The 21,989-nt window shown below is 36.3% G+C and overlaps 1 protein-coding gene across 3 annotated transcripts in view; it reads right to left on the bottom strand.

Annotated features, from left to right (window-relative positions):
- Window positions 1–21,989, bottom strand: part of VWA8 (von Willebrand factor A domain containing 8) — a 186,201-nt gene that overhangs the window by 63,466 nt on the left and 100,746 nt on the right. For all 3 annotated transcript variants that reach the window (XM_054058259.1, XM_054058269.1, XM_054058276.1), the window contains 5 exons: window positions 18,590–18,665; window positions 17,785–17,920; window positions 16,448–16,567; window positions 14,353–14,558; window positions 7,902–8,053 (listed from right to left, as the gene is read on the bottom strand). In XM_054058259.1, the coding sequence (XP_053914234.1) occupies window positions 7,902–8,053; window positions 14,353–14,558; window positions 16,448–16,567; window positions 17,785–17,920; window positions 18,590–18,665 (690 nt within the window). The remainder of the gene's footprint in view (window positions 1–7,901; window positions 8,054–14,352; window positions 14,559–16,447; window positions 16,568–17,784; window positions 17,921–18,589; window positions 18,666–21,989) is intronic.

Below are 21,989 nucleotides of genomic sequence, written 5' to 3'. Positions count from 1 at the left end.
ATTCCTACTGCTACAATTATTCCCCCTCTCCCCACCAACCAACCTGCCCCCTCAAGATATCAGAAGTTGGTTTCATTTCCTCTTGATGCTCTTTTCAGAATAAGAAGGGATCCCAAATAATAATAATAAAAAAAAAACCTCAGTTGGACTATACATGAATCTTGGGTAATCTAAATTCTACTTTTTTTCAACTGAGAACTCAAATGAAAACTCAGGAAGTGAACACTAAAGTCCTCTAATCTTTACAAGGCAACCTGGAGAAGCCAGTATTCAGAGATGGACAGTCACTCAGACCCCATCCTCATTCTGCATTTGGATCATCTGCCAAGGCAATCAGATAGCCAAAAACATTTTCTGAAAACAGAATATAGAATCACTAGGTTGGAAAAGACCTCTTGGATCATCGAGTCCAACCATTCCTATCAACCACTAAACCATGTCCCTGAGCACCTCATCTACCCATCTTTTAAATACCTCCAGGGATGGTGACTCAACCATCTCCCTGGGCAGCCTCTGCCAGTGCCTGATGACCATTTCTGTGAAAATTTTTTTTCTGATATCCAGTCTGAACCTCCCCTGGCACAGCTTGAGGCCATTCCCCCTGGTCCTGCCACTGTCACTTGGGAGAAGAGGCCATCTCCCTCCTCTCTACAACCTCCTTTCAGGTAGTTGTAGAGAGCAATAAGGTGTGGATGCTATAGATGGTTGGTGTTCATAGATAATATCCAGCTGCCAGCAATATGCCATTGGGGCACACAATGAGGAAAGCGCACCTCATTAATTCCCTCTCTTAGTCAAAGAACAAGAAGAGTCTTTATTGCCTGTTTGTTGCCTAATTAAGAATATCAATAGATATGAAATTTTGGTGATTTAATTTGCATTGTTTCTCATATCAGTTTGCATTTCCCCATTCTTCACAACTAGCTAGCCTAGCCAGATTCTTCCCAAATTAAAAAGAGAGATTAAGCTAGACTAAATAAAATCCCACAAGTACAATATTTGTAGATTACAACATTTGATATCATTAGGAAAAAACACTCAGGGTACACTATTTCAGCATATGTGCAAATCTTAGACAAATTTTTTCATGCAGTTAGAAAACAGACAAAGAGTCAAGTCACTAAACTAAATGTCAGTTTATCCGTGAACTGGAATTTTACTTCAGGCTTCCTTTTGGGTTTCAAAATGATATGTTGGCAAAATGTTGGCTATGTCTTGAGCCAAAGCAGTTTTGTGTGCAAAAAGAAATTGGAGACTTTGTTTTGCTACAATGACTCTGAGTATCATAATCTCTGACATGCCTATAATCAGCAATAATTGTTTCCCATTAGCTCAATGGAACATCAGCTTTCACAAGGATTTGGACTTCGATTTTAATTCCTTACACATTATCCCCATGAACAATATCCTAGAAATCAAAAGGTTCACTAATAGTCATGAATACTTATTAAATTTTAAAACAAAACATATGTTAATGACCAGCTCCAACCAAATATCCTCCTTTATATAGCAGCAGAACTACAGATTGCATTCCCAAAGGGACAAAACATTTCCACGCTGGTACAGATTTCTGGAGAATTGCTTTCCTAATAGTTCCTCTTTTCCCTCAGGAAAATGGTTTCTCCTTTCTCCTAGATCTTTGAGATGTAGTTTCTCTGGAGCAGCAGACCAAGTCATCATGAATGGCAAAGAGAAGGGAAGGGTAGATTGGAATTTAAGAATAAAACAGAAAGTAGAATTCATAACACGAAGTTCTCTGTCAAGAATAATAAGGATCTTATTCTTCCAGGGCCTGATAATTCTTTTTGACTCCATCTCATTGCTCTCATATAAATCTGGTCTAAGAGTATTAATGAAAATGATGGTGTTAAAGGTCTCATAAACTGTCTGCTTCTTGAATGATTTTCATAAGAGAGTGAGGGTGCAGAAGGACTGGAACAAGCCCACACGGAAATCAAGTATATATCTTAACAGATTTCCTCTAGTGTATATGTATGATACGCACTGAAGGACTGAAATGATTTTCTTTTCCCAGGACATATAAGTAACAAGCAAGTTTTGTAAGTAACTTAAGTGAGAGCACTAGTAAAAAGCTTCACAAGATGCTCCTGCCACACTGCTGTATTTCAAATTAACCAATACATAGCGTATACATAAAAGGCAGACAGGATAAGGTGGAAACGCCACCACCAGCAGAAATCCGCTAAGCAAAGTGATCTGATGGGTATAAAAGTGCAGTGGCTGGGTAAGAATGGTACTGAAACTCCAATGCTTTCTCCATCTGGAGAATACAAAGCGATCCATTACTTTTACTTTCCTCAAAAGCTGGAAAGGGTTTCTAGACCAGAAAACTTACACAACAGACTGTAGTAATCTTGTAAGAAAGGCAAGACTTAAAAGCAAGTTCTAAGGAGTTATTCATGATCAGTTCTTTGATTATAGATCTGTCAAAGTCTGTTGCCCATGGAAAATTTAGACATTTTTTTTTTTGTCCTCATTTACTCTTAATTTTGCATTCTGGTTTTCTACAAGATCACCTCTGTCCATGAAATGGTTATATAAGCAGGTATTTTATTCAGAAAAGGTGACTGTACAGGACCTACAGTTGATGGGGCAATTCTACAAAAAATTACTATTTAGCCTGATTTTCATCATGCACCAAGGGGAGACAACCTGTCAAGAGATAATTCTCTAGTGGCTTTCACTGCTGGAAAACTTTTCAAAATGTCACCTACAGAATACAATTTCTTTTTATCTGTACCTCTTTGATTTTAGAAAATAGATTTGTTTTAGGCTAATTAGAAAAAAAAAAAAAACACAACAAAACACCAAATAGCTGGGTTCAAAAAGTCAATAGAACCTGCTTTACCAAATTATTCATTTGGCTTTCTGAGCATGCTGGAAAATGGCTATGAATCTTGTGAGACTGAATTTCCACCGAATGCAAATTCTCTCCAACCAGTTACTGTACTACTACAGCCACAGGCACGAACTATGATGGGCATCAAAACTGCTTAACACATGATCTTATAAACCAGCTCAGTGCTGGAACAGTATGTATTGTTCAAGGACTCCAGTAACAGCCTGTGCTCCATCTAGCAGTGCAGACTACCCACCCAACTTTTTTGGATGCAAGTAAGATGTGTTTGAAACCAGGAAATTTTCTCACTCAACAGATCTCTGCACTTCATTTAATCACGTTTGGCTTGAAAATATAAGCAGTAGACATACAAAACAGTCTCATGTTAGGCCTCCCGTTCCCTGACAGTCAAGTGTAACCCCCCTCCTGCAACGCAAAGGATGGACAAGAGACACACAAGACATGGGCCAGGTCCAACAATTAACTACAGATTACCCGGAGAAAAGAAACAGTCTCAAGACAAAATTAGAGCCATTAAAATACACATATTTACATTGCATATAAAACATTCAGTTTATATAAAATTAATATTCAAATTATAGTAAGCATCTGGAAGTGGATGGTGACAGGAAAAATATGGAATGGTAATTTCATTAAGGATAAATGTCAAAATTAGAGCTGAATGCTGTTTTAACTAGGAATTGTCAGCAGTCTGAACTGTGCAACAAAATGGCAGATTAACATGAGTTCAGACAAATGCGACATAGCAGATGTCAACAGGACAAGCAAAGTATAATTGGACATGAAGAAAGATAATGAGTTAGTACAACGAGTAATCCATTTTACCCACTACGTATTGGCAAAACATCCCAGAGAAGCCATCTGCTTTACACACAGTACTGATAAAAATTATAAACTATTGAAAAGGTGATACCAGGGCACACAGACAATATCATGATGGTATAAGCTGACAATACTGAACTTGACAGTGCCTTGAAGAATAGTTATCCTCTGCGTGAAAAAAACCCTAAAACTGAAGGAAACAAAATTAAGAAGTAAAGCACTACTTTACAGGTCTAATATATGACACCAACTTTGGAAATAAACAAATTAGCATCTACAAATTAATTTCTCTCTTGAGATATTAAATACTACAAAAAAGCTTTTCTAAATGGTTACTGGATACCACCTAATCCTTCCTTGAAAGACTAGCTATATTAATTCCAGAGCTTAACCTAAAGTTCCCATAAGGTTCACTGGTAATTGTTAAATTTCACCTGTAATTCCAGATGGATACAACCCTTAAATTTCCTTCTACTAAGAGTCTGTACTGTAGTGTGCTGCTCATGTCTCGTGGTTTTGTTCCATATTATATTCACAACAGTTATGTTTCAGCAGCAATTTAAATAACAGTCACCCTAAAAGTTATTTGAAACTTTTTGTTTGATTCAAGACATGGCAGTGAGTACCTCGATAAAGGAGTTAACATTTCAATATAATGATTTCCCTGTCCTACAGTCTCCTGGAAATGCTTCAATATTGCACAAGGTCATAATTGCACAGGATTAGCATTCTTACCAACAGCAATGCCTTCGCCACGGGTATGACTAACATCCTCAGGCAGAATAGGTTTGATTATTCTAGTTCTCATAACATGGATGGACAGTAGCCCTGAAGAGAGAGACTTGGGGGTGCTGGTGTTTGAGAAGCTCAACACGACCCATCAACGTACACTTGCAGCCCAGAAAGTCAACCATATTCTGGGCTGCATCAAAGGAAGTGTGACCAGCAGGTCGAGGGAGGTGGTTCTCCTGTACTTCACTCTCATGAGACCTCACCTGGAGTACTGCACTTGGTTCTGGAGTCCTTGGCACAGAAAGGACATGGATCTGTTAGAACGAGTCCAGAGGAGGACCACAAACACAGGAGGGCTGGAGCACCTCCCATACAAAGACAGACTGAGAGGGTTGGGCTTGTTCAGCCTAGAGAAGAGAAGGCTCTAGGGAGACCTTTTAGCAGCATCCCAGTAGTTTAAAAGGGGCCTGCAAGAAAGCTGCAGAGGGGCTCTTTATCAGGGAGTGCAGGGACAGGACAAGCTGAAAAAGGGGAGATTTAGATTAGATACTAGGAAGATATCTTTTACCCTTTATGTGAGGGTGGTGAGGCACTGGAACAGATTGCTCAGGGAAGTCATGGATGCCCCATCTCTAGAGGTGTTCAAGGCCAGGCTGGATGAGGCTCTGAGCAACCTGATCTAGTGGAAGGTGTCCAGCCCATGGCAGGGGGGTTGGAACTAGATAACCTTTAAGGTCCCTTCCAACCCAATATACAATTCTATGATTACTTTATGGAAACAATGAGTAATTTATATGATAGCTAGCAAATCTTGAAAGTCTTGCAAATAAAGACTGGAACACAGAAGTGAACCTCTGTGGAGACATGCTGTTGTCACTAGGACATTGTAGAAATCACACCTAGCAAACCTACAGGTTGTCAGCTTGTGAGAGTCTATAAGCAGGTAGGAAAACAAGCTTATAATTGAAAGTGATCTTGACAAGTCAGTGAACTAATCTGAAAAAACCACAATACAGTAAGAAGAGTGTAAGCATGAAGCTGATTACATAAAGCGAAGATAGGTAAGTAATCTTCAGGGTTCTGCAGAAAGGACCTGGAGGTTCATGTTTAGAAAACTAGACATGAGTTGAATCTTGCAAGAAATGCAAACGTATTGGGGCTTTTAAAAGGGACTGCTGCATGAAATACATCTCTATTCCATACTCTCATACTACTCTACTCAGCTCTAGCAGAAATTAATCTGCCCAGTTTCACACACAATGCTTAAAGATGGACATGAATCCACTAGAAATGGGGAGCACAAAATAATAATAAGAAAACAAACAAAAAACAACAAATGCCCTTAAAAAGGAGGTAAGACGGAAAGAACTGGATGTGTTTGGACTGTAATTGACTTTCCTATGGCAAGCATATTTAGCAACAAGACCGACTTGCTTTGGGAGATTATAGGACTCCATCTGTGAAGATTTACAGCCATGAATCAGGTCAAAAATCAGATAAGAAGCCTTTACATAAACTTGCATCTTTCCTGAAAAAAGTGAGAGGGACTAGATTGGCACCATTACCCTACTAAAATTCCCAGAAAACAATACCAAGGAGGTCAGTCCTCTAGTTCTAAGCATGTAGCAGCTCCAGGAAGTACCTTTTCTGCAGTTGTCCTAACACCATACCCAATTACCTCAATGTGTCCATCATAGGAGCTCGTAATATGAGCTGGAACAGATTTAGAAAGGTTATCTAGAGGTTCTTTTACCCCAAGAAAGAACCAACTATCCATAAACTATTCCCAAAAGATGCATCTGTAATTCAAGGTGATCCACCTGGGGCTTACAAGCTCCATAGAATGAAATCTCATGGCCAACAACAAGGCTATCTGGGAATGGCACAGTGGAATATGTCTGAAATGCCAGTTGTGGTGGATGTGAGATTCTAAGGCCAAGACTGCCAGACCATCAGAGCCAGGCAGCCAGCCTAGTCCCAGTCTTCCATGGTGAGATATAAGGAAAAGTTGCTTTTATCAACTGTGTGTGAACTGCTCCTGTAGTTTCTCCTCCTCTTGGCCTTCAGTGTAGAGTATGCACCCATGGCTGTTAACCGAAAGAAGTTTTTAATGAATGTATTGTGGGGACCTTCTAAGTCCCTCATCCTTGGTGGAACCTGTCGTATAAAACCTCAGTGATGGATTCAAAATGATCAGATCTTTTTCTATCTCCTCACTTGTAGACTGAACAGTCCCCAATTACAGCAGTCTTTCTCTTATGTTTCCTAAACCTCTGATCTCATTACTAAAGATCCTCTCCAATCCACCTGTGTAAACTCACATCAAATGCTCCTAAAAATTATATAAAGAGCAAAATTCTCAAAAACTATGACAAAAGTTGTAATTCTTTAAAACATAAGTTACCAACTGACCTTTAGCAAAGCAACTATGGCAAGAATTTCAAGTGTGTACTGTCAATTTGACAGATACTGTAGTTGCTCAATTATTGGTTCCCTACACATGTAATTCTTCTATCATCAAAATTAAAAGGTACAGCAGTCATTACATTGCTAATTTTCTTTTAATAGTAATATGTAGGATGTTGGATATGATAACAGTGATACTCTATCAGGAGAAACCTACACATGGACACCTAATATCAAGACATCATGTCATAAGAATTAGCCCATACTTAGAAAATATGAAAATAGCATATCCCATGGAAAAAATCAATTTCCCATATAACAATAAAGATTTCTTCATGAAAGGGAAATATTTGTTTCTCCATAAATAAACGATGTATTAGAGTTCAAGCAAGAGAAAGCTTCCTAACTGCTCTTCAAAATGATCTCCTTAAGCCTGTTACCTGTGAACTGTAGAACAATATGTAGAACAATGAGTTAAACCAGTTTCAAAATTTAGTTTACTGTTAAAAACCAGCCATTTTGATTCTAACCTCCTAAAAAATATACGGTGTAATATGTCAACTGTTAACAGAATTAAAGAACATTAGTGATGTACAGACACATAAAAAATGGTTCTTAGAAATTACATGCATTGCCCTACTCTGCAGAACTATTTTTTGCACAGCCTTTTTGTGAGTATCAAAGACAAAGTCCCAGTACCACTGAAGACAACTTACTTTTCTGCTATCTATTTAGGTGGTCAATAAAAGGACAAAAATGTGTTGTGATTCAATTAAAAAACACGGGAGAAGAAACAAGTATTTCCCTTTATTAATATATATCTGTTTACCATACAGACTATCAATATGTACACAGACATCAAAGATTAAATATTAGTGATCAGCAAATTCTCTATCATAAAGTAATTTATATTGTTGTAACTTATTTGGAGGAATATAAATTTAAACCAAAGAAGTATTCCAGTTTTTTTTTAAACCATTTAGAAGCATGACAACACGCTATAAAAAAAAGTGGTCATGAGAGACCTGTCTTCTCAATATAAATCTTATGTCATTCTTACTCCTTGGCCAGCTGTACATTGGTCGGTTTTGCTCCAATAGGTATCCCATGTTTGTGCAAAGTGTTGATTAAAATTTCACGCATTTCATTGTTGTAGGAGTCAAAGTCAAATACATTTCGGACAACATTTGCCAGTCCTTCCGCTGGAAATTTCTGTGAAGAAACAAAGACCCTCAATTTTCTTCAATATCTGTTAAGACACAGCCTATAATTAAATACTTCTAAAATGAACAGTTAGAATGGTAACTTTGCTCAGCTTAGACAAGTGCTCAAGTCCTCTATTTTTTTTTTTTTAGTTTCAAGAATAAAGAAGGTATATCCCTTAAAGTCAGAATGAATTTACCGACTCTAAACTTGAATTAAATGTACAAGCAGGAGACAATTATTTAAATACTTGACATTATATGTTTTAAATAATTATTTTCATTACACAATTTGTTTTCACTATATAATTCATTTAAATTTGGAACTAATTTCTGCCAATCATGAAGATTTAACACAAATGCATATATTCTTACATTCAACTATACAATTAATTTAAGAATCATGATTTTTAATGTTGAATGCAGGAAAGCAGAAGATACACTGCTTACTTATTAAAATGAGTTTAGGTCATGATAGATTCCAGTAGAAACAGAAATTCACTTACGATGTACAAACATTTGTTTTCTTAGTAAAAAAACTAGCTGAAACGTGCCATGTACTTAAAGAAAAACCACATTTTAGATTTGCCCTGCAACTCCAATAGCAAACATGCACTTGTCCCCATTTAAATTAAGGCAACTTCCAGTAAACATGGAAATGTATGCACCCATAATTTCAGGGCCCAATAAGCTTTCTTTTAAAGGTACCATTTAGGTAATTTAAACGGAACAGGTACTGTGCAAAATTTAGGCTTTAATTGCCATTAATAAGCAGCTGTTCAAGTTGAACATGTTAACACATCTAAGTCATTGAGCCTTTCACAGTCACTCTAATAAAACAGCTGAAAAAAAATCATCTTAGTCTTGTAAATGTAGTAAATAAAAAGAATTGTTTTTTAAAAAAATCACTGAATGACTGTATATCCTAGAATTTTACCATGTAAAACTGCTTTACTTTACCTTTTTTTTTTTTTTTTTTTTTTGGCAAAAGACAGGAATGAGAATATTTTTATTTTGAACTTCTCACTTTTTCTTCATATGTCTTTAGTTCAAGTATTAGATCTTTGAGACCAGGAGATGGATCCTCCTATCTCAGAATGACACACTGACAGTGATAGATAAATGTGTGAATAAGTAATTCAAGGAGTAGAAGTTTTTTCTGGTTTTCCCCCTTTAGCAAGCAAGGCTGGTACAAAGACCTTCAAACCCAAACTTAACAGAAGTGTCAGATAAAGCATTAAAAATAAAGACATTCGAGTCCTGAAATAAAAACTAAACCAGAAAAAAAAACATAAAATTTTCATGTTTCGTCCTGTACTCTTAATCAAACATCAGCCTTAGTCAGGAGTTTAGCATTTCCCCAATTTAATAAACATCTAATCTCTGAAATAAAATATCCATGACACAAACAATACCAAAATTAGCTACTTACTGTGGTAAAATGGAATACCACTGCTAGAAATAGGGTTGTACAAACCTGTGGGGTACGTGCCACAGAATATTTCAGTATAAAAACATGCTAAACTATGTCCTGCTTTTTAAACCTTTCCATGAGGAACTTATTAGAAGTTCTGCATTATTATAGATTAGCAAAATACAAGTTGTTGTGGGATTATGTAAAGTTGTCCTACAGCTTGTGCCACCCTGGCTACAATGTCCATTCCTTACTGAATGAAACAGATTACTAAAAATAAAACTACTCCCAACAGCTATTCTAACTAAAGACGGTATCAACATTTCACACACAATTTTAAAAGCAAAAAGCTTCTTAGTACGCAGTCTGAGACCCTATCTCAGTCTGTTTTCAAGTTCGTTTTCTTCTTGCTAACAAGAACAAAGCATGTCTGGAATTCTGCACACTCTATATGACCAAAACCTTAAGTAATTGATTTAGAACATTTACAATAATGAATACCACATTTTCTGTGTTCTTTTCCTCTCACTGTGAAGCACAACACACAAACAGGTACCAACCTATCTTGTTCACTCATGATGTACTCTTTTATCTGCCCTGCACTAGATATTGCAGGAACCTTGATCAAGTGCTTCAAATACCACCTCATTTTCAATAGTAGTCTTCAAGTATGTCCATGGTCTTCAGAATAACTGCAAAACCTCGGACATTGATACCCTTCTCCTCAGTGAACTGCCTCAATAGTTCCATGCCTCTTGTATCAGCAGAACATCATTAAAAACCCTATTTCCTCAGGAACAACTGATCACTGATACCAAAAAAACCTGTTCCGAACACAAGCCAGTTGTCAAAAGGCTCTCTGCTTCAGTTACCAAAAAAAAATCACAACTCTCTCATTTCAATCAGAACAAATCAAACCACTTTTTAATAACTGCCTGGACAACTGCTTACTAAAGAAAGGCACGGACAGTTCATATGAAGAAGAGAAAAAAACAAGTTTGAATGTTTGACTTGAACATTTTAGAAAAAATAATTTGATTTCTATTGATGTTTAAAACCAGATTACTGGAGAAAATATTGATCCTCTCATCACCCTGTCTGGCTCTCATTCATTGATTCTTCCCCTTACAAGTAACACTTCTGTGTGTACCTTAGAGCATTTTCACATCTTAGATTCTTGGCTATTCCTTAAAACAGTATGTAACATAGCTTTTGCTTTTAATGATTTAAATTTTTTATATATTATGCTTTATTTGATACAGAGTTCTGATAGGTTCCATATTTTTATATATCTAAATTTCCACGAGTACACGTATTGTTACAGTCTGCTTAAACGTTATCAGTAAAATAGTAGCTTCCTAGTACAAATACAGAATTTTAATTAACCATCTCAAAGGCTCATCCTGTCCTCATGACACTAACAGATCTCTCCCTCCCTGCTCATTCCTCCTTGCCCTTGGCTTCTCCCTGTACCCCCAATGCCTTTTCACTGAACACTGCCAACTCCCTCTGTGTCTTCTCTGTTGTCTTGTCAGCAGGGCAAGAAGCACCATGTCTACAGCTCATCCCGAGCAACAGGCATAGATTGATTAGGTAGTGTTCCTGTCTTTAGCGGGCATCATCTATTGCAAAACAAAACAGCTGAATTTTCCCCCTGCCTTTTCATTCACAGGGAGACTAATTTCAATCTACTCCTCTCTGTCATATAGCTGCTTTTTTTGATTAAAGCAGCAGAAATCTTATTATCTTTGAAAACTGGTCATTGAGATTCACTGTAGTTGGCCAACATGGTAAAAGGTTATTATTGATGTGCATTTGGCAGAAAGGTGGGAAATGGATGCGAACTGTGATTTGACACATCTAGTTTTCTTTTGAGTTCAGGTTGAAGAGAGAAGTACTATCTTAGCGCAAGAGCTTACTGAACAGGCCTAAAAGCCTGATGATTAGTAGACTTCAGGGCCAGAAGGTACCTTAGACATTTACTGCTTGAAAATCGCTATTCTAGTGCCTACTATTAGAAAGCAATCTTAGATACAAAGAAGAAAGCAAGCCTATCAGAAAAATCTCAGCTTCTCCAAACTCAACAGTTAGTAAAAAAGCTATTTCCATTTTATCTGAATTAATGTGGCTTGCGTGATTAACATCTACCGGGGACATGAGGTGAATATGAACTCTGCAAAACAACATATATGAAAACTAGCATATCAGATTAACTATATAACACAAAAGCAGTCATGGGACACACTGGTAGTTATGGGCATTGTATACCAACCCAATGGAGCAAGAGCAGAGCTTCTCAGCTTGCCCTTAAGCCACTATTAGCATCAATACTTCTGACATTTGACACAATCTGAAAACCACAGGTGAAGGAGACAAAAAGGTTATATTCAGGCCGCCTGCAATCCAAAGCTGCAAGATCCAAATTCCCTATAAAATCTGTGGAGACAAATCTGATCAGTGACCAAGTTAGGCAGCTACAGTAGACAGCTTTCCCTATGCCTGCAGTTTCAGGTCTTCAAACTAGTTTGGTACTTGATCTTCAGCAAAAAACCCTTTCCTTAAGAAAAAGTTAGTATAGAGGCAACCTAGCTCTGAATGCAGAGTCTAAGCTATAACTAAATTACTATGGGCTCTCTACTTCCATAATCTTTGTGGGAAGATTCTCTTGTAACTGCTGTAGATACAACCCTATACATTGAAGACCACAATTAGAGTGCAGAGATTAGCTTAATAATATGTTTAGTAACAGTAATCAGAATATTCTCTTAACTGACTAGCCTCAATGCTCAGATGCTCTCTCAAATAACAGTAATCAACAGCATTTTTTTCTCCTAAACAACACACTCTTTTACAGAAGAAAAAAATTCCAAAATTATGTGAAAGACACCAACACAATAGTACAAAGAGAGTGGGGCTGTGGAACCACTGTAAGGGAAATTGTTTAACAACATGACTAACTTCCCTCCTTCCTTCCTAAGGACCAGCAATTTTATTGACTCATTTCCCTCCTTCCTCTTTTTCTCTCTACCTGAAGACCTAAAAGCTTCTTACTTTGGAGTAACCATTATGTTTATATTCATTGTTTACATTTGGCTACTCCCAGCCTTTTTATTCAGACTGAAGAACAAGTTAGAGTAAACAAAATGCTGCATCCTTTCAAAAAGACTGAGATCGTGAAAACAAACGTTACAGAAGAAATCAAAGCTGCATGTTTGAGATGTGTTTTGATATTTACACTTGACTTTGAAAAATTTGAAAACTTAGCAGATGGGAAACTTCCCTGCTGATCTGTGCCCAGTGTCCAGGTTGAAGTGACCATAGTGATCTGGTTAAGTGAAGGAGATGGAAGCAGAGAGTAAACACCCTTAAGACAATTAGCAATGAAGCATTTCCAGTGTTCAATCAGCTGCTGTTTACACTCAAAGAAAACAAGAAACAAGTCCATTTGTTTCTGCACCAGTTGGTGACAGAAGGCAGCATAAACTTTAGATTACTTGGAGATAGAAGACGAAGGAAGGAGGTTATGATGGATGGAAGGTAGGAACAGCCAGACTATGAAGATGGGAAGAAGTTCGTGTAACAAAAACCCCAAATTACCAGCTTTTCAGCTGCACAGCAACCGTTCCTCAAGTGTGTAATTCTTCAAATTCCATTTCAAATGTAACTCTGTTTAAAGATGTCTGTGATATTACTAACAGAGTACATGTTCCTATCAGTTTGGTAAGGAAATACCTATCAAGTGGTATTGGATTCTAGTAAAATACTCCGCTTACATGTTCATTAAGATGGATTCCTCTGATTTTAGGTCTGAATTTTGTTAACTCTTTGTACCAAGTTATAAAGTTATAATTGTTTCTTTCTATTAACAACATCATAGTAGCACCAATTTATTTTGTCTCAAGACTTCACTGCACCCAAGAGACTGGGGAGCACAAAAATGTTTCCTCGGAACTGGAATGAACTGAAGATTTTTAAAAGAAATAATTCTAAGCTGCAGGATCTAAATGTCTATGTGAATATGTTCATGAGCACAAACAAAAAAATCATAATTCAACCCTGTTGTACTATGCAGAATTAAATACAGTAACAGTAGGTCAACGAATTTATGAGAACTTATATTCTACTTGTAATAATTCCACTAATAATTTTTCAATCTAGAATTCAGTAATTCCAGATGTACTCTACAAATTAATAAAATTGCCTACTTTATGATTCTAAACAGGTCAACAAAAAAAGCATTGCTATTTCAAATAGCATTAAGATACCTTATATTTCAAATATCAAATAAAAGGTATCCTTCAATTTATAAACACAGAACTCAAGCTATACTGTAACCTTTGAAAAATACTCATCGTTAAATCAGAATTCAAGATTTTGCAGTTAAAATGTATGTAGGAAGCAATCATGGTTCCTAAGTACCTGTTTACTAAGTTGTTATCCACCTAACATTTTTCTTAGAAAAATTCCGTCTGTGATGTATTAATGTTATGCAGCAGGGTCATTTTCCCCCAGGAAACTATTAAATCTAAAAATTCTATATCAGCATAAAGTTGCATTATTCTGGAAGTATTGTATACTGAATACGGAATTTTTATAATGTAAGCTAAAATAAACATTGCATTCTGTATTCACAGTATGAATGTAATACTTTCTCACACAATGGAAAAACAGAGTCTCAGGTATTTCCTATATCAGGAGTGCTGTGTACATCTGTGCTCCTTACCCTCAAACTGTCTGAACACCTCAATATGATTCCTTCAAAATGCAAACTTTTCTCAAAAAAAAACAAATAAAAAAATGCAAAACAATAATTGGATCTTTTTTGTAAAACCTACAAGTATTAAAATATTAGCAGTGATGAACTCAAGTTTTCAATTAAATCTGACATACTGTACCTGTAAATGTTTTACAATATTCACAACTTCTCTAGTTGAATAGGGGTAGTTAATAATTCCTTGGTCAGCTAAGCTCCTCAGTTCTCCAAAAGCAGCCACCAGTTTCTGAAGAATTGGCTCTGGAACATCAGGACCATATTGTCTAAGCATAGCCAGTTCCGACTGTGGTTTGGGATTATCAACAGCATGGCAACTAAAAATGTCCCCTAAAAAGTAAAAAAGCATACAGTTAAGTGCTTCATAAAGAGATAGCATCACAATAGTCCCTGTAAATGGAAAGCATCTTAAACAGAAAAGGAAAGGTTCAAGAGGATTCTGAGTATCTGCCCACTAAACCAAAACGAGACAAAATCTATTTTGAAAAATGTGAAAGAAAAACTTGCTATGAAGAACATCAATGTTTCCAAGAAACATGGAGATGTCTGCTGTCATTTTAATGAAGGTGATCACAGGGGTGAAATTAACTTTAAGAAGAAAAAAGAAAAGAAAACAGGTGTAAAGAAAGAAGAACAGGTTGAATGGCACCAATTTGTGAACACCTTCAAAACACCACAGGGTGCAGGAAAATCTTGATATGCAGGAAAGCCCTAAAGCAAACTCAGCTGAGAAGTCTAGAGGAAATACTGGATTTATTTATTCTCTCTGCCTATCTTGAAATCTGGTAAGAAATTTGACAAGTTATATTAATTCCATATATTTGCACTTTATTGGCCTCAACTGTAATCTATAAAATTGAGTTTATTTGTAAAGAGTCCTTTAACAGTCATACAGAACTTGGTAGAAGCATGAACAAATCCTGCTGAAAAAGGACTTGGATTAAAAGCAGAAGAGCCCCTATGCTTGAAAAGCGAAATCAATTAAGAACCCCAAAACCTCAGCCAAACCTCTGCCTTGTGGGCGAAAAGCAATAATGCTGGGATGATCAATTTTGTTTAAAGAGTCCATGCATGGAGGGAAATAAGGTCCCGAAAAAGAAATAGACTATACTAAAACATAGCTGAGAAAAATAGTTGGGTGAAATTCAGATCAACAGGTCTCTGACACGGAGCGCCCATTTGCTGGTAACTATAAGTGAAAAATAAAAGCTATCATGCAATATGGAATTGTGTGTGCTACTGCTTTTATGAGTACATTATTATTTCTTGTAGAATAAGCATTACAGCCAAAGGCAACAGATGAAGTCACATAAACTAGGGTGCCTGTATGTGTAGTGCAGTAGCATAAACAACACAGTCAGTGGAGTCTGGAGGGCTATGCATCTGGTACCCCACCAGGTATAACACTGCCAAAGCCTTGCCAGAGGCTCACCTAAACTGAACTATACACACCAATGAATTCTTCATCATTCATGGTTATGCAATGTAAATTCCTGCCTGCGCTGTGAGATCAAGCTGCAGGGAATCTTTGCTGATATGCAGGATTTTTAGGACCTACCAGGAGCTTTTCAAAATGTTGATATGAAAAATTTTGATGTGAAATTTGGACAGCCTTACTAGTACGAATTCAGTATCTTAATACATATATGTGTTTTAATAAGGCCAGTCGTAAGTGGCCATGTGCATGTAGAGGCTAATGAGGATTAGAAGTAGGTAGCACCAAAAAAGACAGTAGCCTCCATGGCTGAAAGGAGAGAAAAGAATTATACATCAAGATCTCATCTCTTGTATTGAGGAAGACAGCACCTGGCTCCATAGCTTGTTTGATGTGGGGTATAAAAATGGTAAAGAGTTGTGTTAACCATTGAAGTCAGGTATCAAGCTGCTTACAGCTAATGTATTTGCTATATTTGTATACAATATATGTTCATTAAAAAAGACCTTTCTGTCCGCTGTGTTTGTCCAGAAGCAATAAAACAAATTAGTTGTAACACATTTGATTATACACAGCTGTTCACTTCAGGGCAAGTTCGGGCACTTTTATTAAGACACCTAAATTTACATGTTAGTCTTCAAGACGAATATCACTTTCAGTGTCTTATGTGAAATGAAGTATCAGTACGCATAGGACTCCTTCTCCCTATGAAATCTAATGAGTCAAGACAGTCATTCTATTAATCGGCTCTATTAAGGACCATCATTTAATATAAATCACTTACCTAATGTGCCAAAAAAGTCATTACCCAAGAAAGGAAATCCAGGTCTATTTGCTAAAACTATCATTCTAAAATCAGGATGAATAACTATCACATTTTCTCTCCCCTCCACATGAGCATGATCTGGAAAAGAAATAAAATGTATTAATTATATATTTAAGGTTTGTGATTATGAATTCATTAAATGAACATAATTAGAGTAGAAGAATTCTTAGAACTGGAAGAATTCTTCTAATCTAATTATGTTGGTTCATAGATTTAGAAGAACAGTTACAAAAAGTGCTCAACAGCTTCTTAGCATGTCATTCAACCACCACTGTTCTAGGTATTATTTTAATGAAATAAAATGTTTCATGAAAATTTAACCAAAGTGCTTAATTTAAGAAATAGAAATGGATTCACTGTTCTTGGACTGGGGACTACCTGTCCTGTTAGTATTTTAGTTCAACAAAACGTTGAAGCCAACGATACAAAAAATGAGGTTTTACATAGGCCTGATATTATCTGTTGTGGAAACACAGGACTGAAATTATCAAAGTCTTTGAGAAGCCAGAGACACAATTTCACACACATGAAGGCTCTGTTTCTCCAAAATTACTCAGATCGGACTCACTTGTTCGCCTGCAGCATGTTTCCAGCGGCACATAGTGTCTAGGAATCCTTTTACATTCTCTAAAAAATTACACTGAGACTGGCTAGCAAAATGATTAAAAAAAATGCCCACCTATAGCTCCTGATGACAAGCAAAACAAAAGTGTTGTGCCGTGTAAGTGCTTTCAAACACTGTTTCTTTGAAAAATAATGAAAAATATTTAGTTCTTGCAATTCACATGAATTCCATAAAATTATAAAATACTCTCATCCTGCAGGATATACTTAACTAATATAAGCATATGCAATGTCTGACTAGATGAAATCCTCAACAATTCAAACTTAGATATACTCATATCTTCAATTCCAGATCTCATGAAATTGCACCCCAACTATTCAGATGGATATAATGAAGATCATAATTTCGTCAACCTAGAACTTAATCTCTTATGGAGAATGAGAAGCAGAGGTCAACTTACAGTTTGTTAAGTTTTGGGGGGTTTATTTGCTTGGTTTTTAATTTTATTTTATTTTTCAGCGAAATTCATGGGAAAATTAACTTAAAAAAGCCTTTGTGGATATGGCAGAAATAGTAAAGAAAATGACTCTAAATACTTTAATTCCTAAGCTTTTACCCTTAAGTATTTTTTCCATCTGGACTCTTTTGGGTCTCTACTTAGTTAACTGCAGAAAAACAGCAACATGTTACATTTCACTGTAAATGAACAAAATGTTTTCTATTTACTTACTAGCAACAATTCGCCTTCCATCTGACAAAACCATTTCCCCACTTTCTACTAAAGTTTTTAAGACACAGGTAACATTTGTTGGTGCTTTGTCTGCCTCATCAATTACCAAAATATGTCCGAATTTCACTGCTTTTACCTAAAAGAGAAAAGAATCAAATCATCACAACCCTCAAAAAAACCCCCCAAACCCGCAAGAAACAGCGTGACTAATTTCTTGGTCAGCAATAGTGACATCTCCGTGGCACTGAGACAAGAAAGGGACTTGGAAGAGGGATAAGCTGTGACTGAACTGCAGCAGAGAGAAGAGGAGGAAGGTGAGACAATAAAAGTGATTGTTTCTGTTTCTTTCAGATAGAAATGGAAAGGACTGAACTAGAGAGGGAACTGAGAAATCTGACAGTGAACCGGAGTGTTGACAGAGAAGCACAAAAGACTAGACTGTCAACAACTGAAAGAACTACAAAATGGCTGCAAGAGCAGTTTGCAGTTCAACTTAGCAGGCAGATTTGAGATTTTACAGAAGAGGACGAAAATACCACTGTACTGGTTAGAATGTGCCAGATTAATACTAACAAAGTTATTTTCCATATTCATTTTGTGTGTGCAGACTCCCAAGACTATCATCTCATTCAGCAAACATGACAAATGTGACCAATGTAAAAGTTAATTAAATGTTACCACACTCGCCATCTCATGAAAGTAATCAAATTACAAAAACCCTTCTTATTTGAAAAGCCAGCATGTTTAACTACTCATTTTAAATAAAAAACATTTCTAAATATACAATCCAAATGTTACTACTGACCAGTGGTGAATCTTCATATATAATAAGACCATCTTTAACAGAAGGTTGTAGGGTAAGGCTTTGTACAGTGGTGTCCCTGAAACATGGAAAACCAGACAGTATTAATGAAAACTACACAGGAATTTCAGTCACAATAAAATGCAAAATGAATAAATGAAAAACTGAAGGCTCTTTCTTTCTAAGAGGAAAAATTGTCACTTATTTTTATAATTCTTGAAGAACTTGAACCAAGAATAACACTGTGCCAATCTATTGATCAAAGGTGAGTATCCCTGTCTCTGCCAGGGCTTTCACAGGAGCTCTCAATTTCTCACAAAACCTGGAAAGAAAAGCACTGAAAAGTGAATCTGTATTTTCTGCATGCTGGCACACCACTACTAATATTTCTAGATAAGCATGCTCTTTAGAAATCTCTCTGCAGTATCATAGTCAAATCATTAACGTTTTAGCTGTTCATCTCCACATATCAACATGGAAAAAAAACAAGACTAAAATACTCTGGTGGAATTCTAAAAATCAACTCGTTTTAGTTCTACCTAAACTATACCAGATGGAATAATTTTTACTTGCTACATTTTATATCATGAACACTGTAAGCTCTTAAAAGGGACAGAGGCTTTAAATAGTATAGCATTTCTTTTTGAAATTCTATTAGTGTTAGAATTGCTGAAATATTTTTTCCTTCAAATTTAAAATAATGTAATTAAAATCTGTAATGAGAATATTCCTTAAACTTTATTAGCATCATCTGTGTCATGACCACTGATTATGCACATAAACGAAAAGCAGGAGCAATTCAGAAAGGTCCACCAACAGACATCATCATGACAGATTTACTTATACATCACGTCTTTAACCTGGGAAAACCTCTCCTGGTTCTATGACATATCTGTCAAAACCTTTGTCAAGGTCTGTAAAACCAATCCCATTTGCCTAAGGGATGAGAGGGATCGATGAGCAAAGGCATAATTCACAGATGGGTTATGGCAGAAGGTCCCATGATTCCCACAGTTTCATGGGCAATAGGATATGCAATTCAATCCTAGGACAAATAGGCCACGTCATCCCTTTCCTCTTTTATTTCAAAATTTGGGTTAGTTTCTGTCAACAGAACGATGGACTTCTCACATGACAAAACCCACGAGGAGAGCCTCACTTATGCTGCCCGAGATCCACATGCTGATCAACAGGTAAGGTCAGTAACCTTTGCACTGCATGTGAGATTTGACAGAACAAAAATCTCTCGGCTTTCACAGTCATTTCATAAAACAAAACTGTTTGCTTAAGCTAAGCTGACTCACTGTTCCAAATATCCACCTTAGTTCTATCTTTAACTTTACAACACTCTGTAAAAAAACAATATTCTGATAAGCTCCATGGGTACAGGAAATCAAACACAGTACTTTTTGCAGCAAAATACCCAATGGCCGGCTTCCAGTTATAGTTTTAAACTGACAGCATAAAATGCACATTTCCTTTATTTGAAAATGCTGTCAGCAGGATTTCTGTCCCTAATAACTAATAATTTCTTGTTTAGCCTTAAACTCATGATTGATTTATCACAGCATTTCCTATGCACAGGAATAAAGCATGGGGTGGGAAGAGATACTTTTAATGTTTAGCTACTCCATCTGAACTTTAATCCAGGAGGGAAAAAGTTACAAAGCTGGGACCACCTTCATCTCATTTAACCCCATCAATTGTGGCCTGTCACAACCAGCAAAAGTCCTCAAAATACATATATCCATATTCCACTCACTTGCGACACATAATTTTTAAAATCACTAAAATAAACAGTATCATTAACTGATTATCTTAAATATCTTACTGTGGACATATAAAAACAAAGCTTCTATTGTCATCCTGCTTGTCTACCCATTTCTGCAACTGGACAGAGAAATCAGTAAAAGATCCAAAAATAAGAATAAACCCACAACTTTTGTTTAATGAAAACAGATTATCTAAGGACTAAATTATGACAGCATACATCAGCCCACCTCCATTACCAGTTATCATTTCTTGTCTAAGCCAATACACAGTCACAGATGTAGAGAATTTTAAAATGCATACACCAAACCCTAGAGTATATGAAGGCACAGTCTCAGGTTACTAAACAGCCAGAAATAATTAATGGAAAACATGTCCTAGGGAATTAATCAAAGGAGAAAAGGTGAAGGATTTGTTAAACCTGAACTGTGATCTCCTTAAAATAACAGAAAGGTGAAAAAATGGGAGGATCTAAGGAAAGTATAGGCCAAGAATAAGGTAAAGGAAGATGAAGCACTACAGGATGCTTTACAGATCATAAATTTGCATTTAGTAGCCAATTGATGAAAAAAATTAAGCGAACAAATCATGGCAGGAAAGGAAGATTTCTAGTGGTGGCATGTAAAAGGAATCAAAATGAAAGAACATTTGACATCCTAAATCCAGTTTCTAACTTTTTTCTTATTTTACCTGTGGTTCCCTCATTTCTTCTACTTTATTGTTTTTCAGCCTAATACTTTAAGGAAACATTTCAAGGAAATATTTCTGCGGATTTGCAATGTATTATAGAAGCTAAATATACAGTCAAATATCAAATCCATTTCCTTGATAACATAAGCAAATGTTTTGACTCCTGTACTTGCATAGGCTATTACATTCAGCTCTGTATATAGAAGTGATATTGCCAGGGTTATTACAGATAAATATAATTTTCATTTCTGAATCACAAGATATGCAATTAGATGTCATTAATTTCTGTTTCTCAGAAACCTAACGCAACCTAAACAGAGTAAAGAATGGTTAAAAAATAAATGCCTCCTTAGATTTTTGCTTTTTAAAATTTCTATTTTGCAGTGGATTATGTAAATGTAAAGACACTGAAAGATAGAATAATAAAGATATGGTAAGTCTGAAGTATTTCTGAACAATACGGTATGCAGATTTTCCTAACTGTAAAATATGTCTGGCACTCGCAACATTAGACTGCAGAATTTCACTTCCACAGGAAAGGAACTAAAAATTGTAATTCACATTCATTTATTAATATTAGCACCCTAATATTAACTGGGCTCTAACAAAGACATGAATATCAAAGCCTTCTAATTTCATCGTATTTGGCACTCAGGATGAAAATAGTTCTGACACAAAGAAGCAAGACTGTGGGAAGGTAGAAGCCGGTGAGTAAAACTGTCTGACATGCTGTCATCCTACTCAACTGATCTGTCTTCTCCTGGTTGTGAAAGAAAAATACGACAAGCTCACTAATATCTTTCCTAAAACCACATTTTTATTTCTATCAAGCAAGCTGTCCTCACAAGCTCTCTCTAAAGAAAAAACTAAGAAAGATCTTATCTGCTACTGAAACTCAGCAACTTCTCTGACAGTATCACTCAAATTCACAGCAGGACTTTGG

Source organism: Cuculus canorus, chromosome 1 (genome assembly GCF_017976375.1).
Source record: "Cuculus canorus isolate bCucCan1 chromosome 1, bCucCan1.pri, whole genome shotgun sequence".
Taxonomy (NCBI): Eukaryota; Metazoa; Chordata; class Aves; order Cuculiformes; family Cuculidae; genus Cuculus; species Cuculus canorus.
The sequence above is the reverse complement of the archived record's forward strand: the minus strand, read 5'-3'. Positions and strand labels throughout refer to the sequence as shown.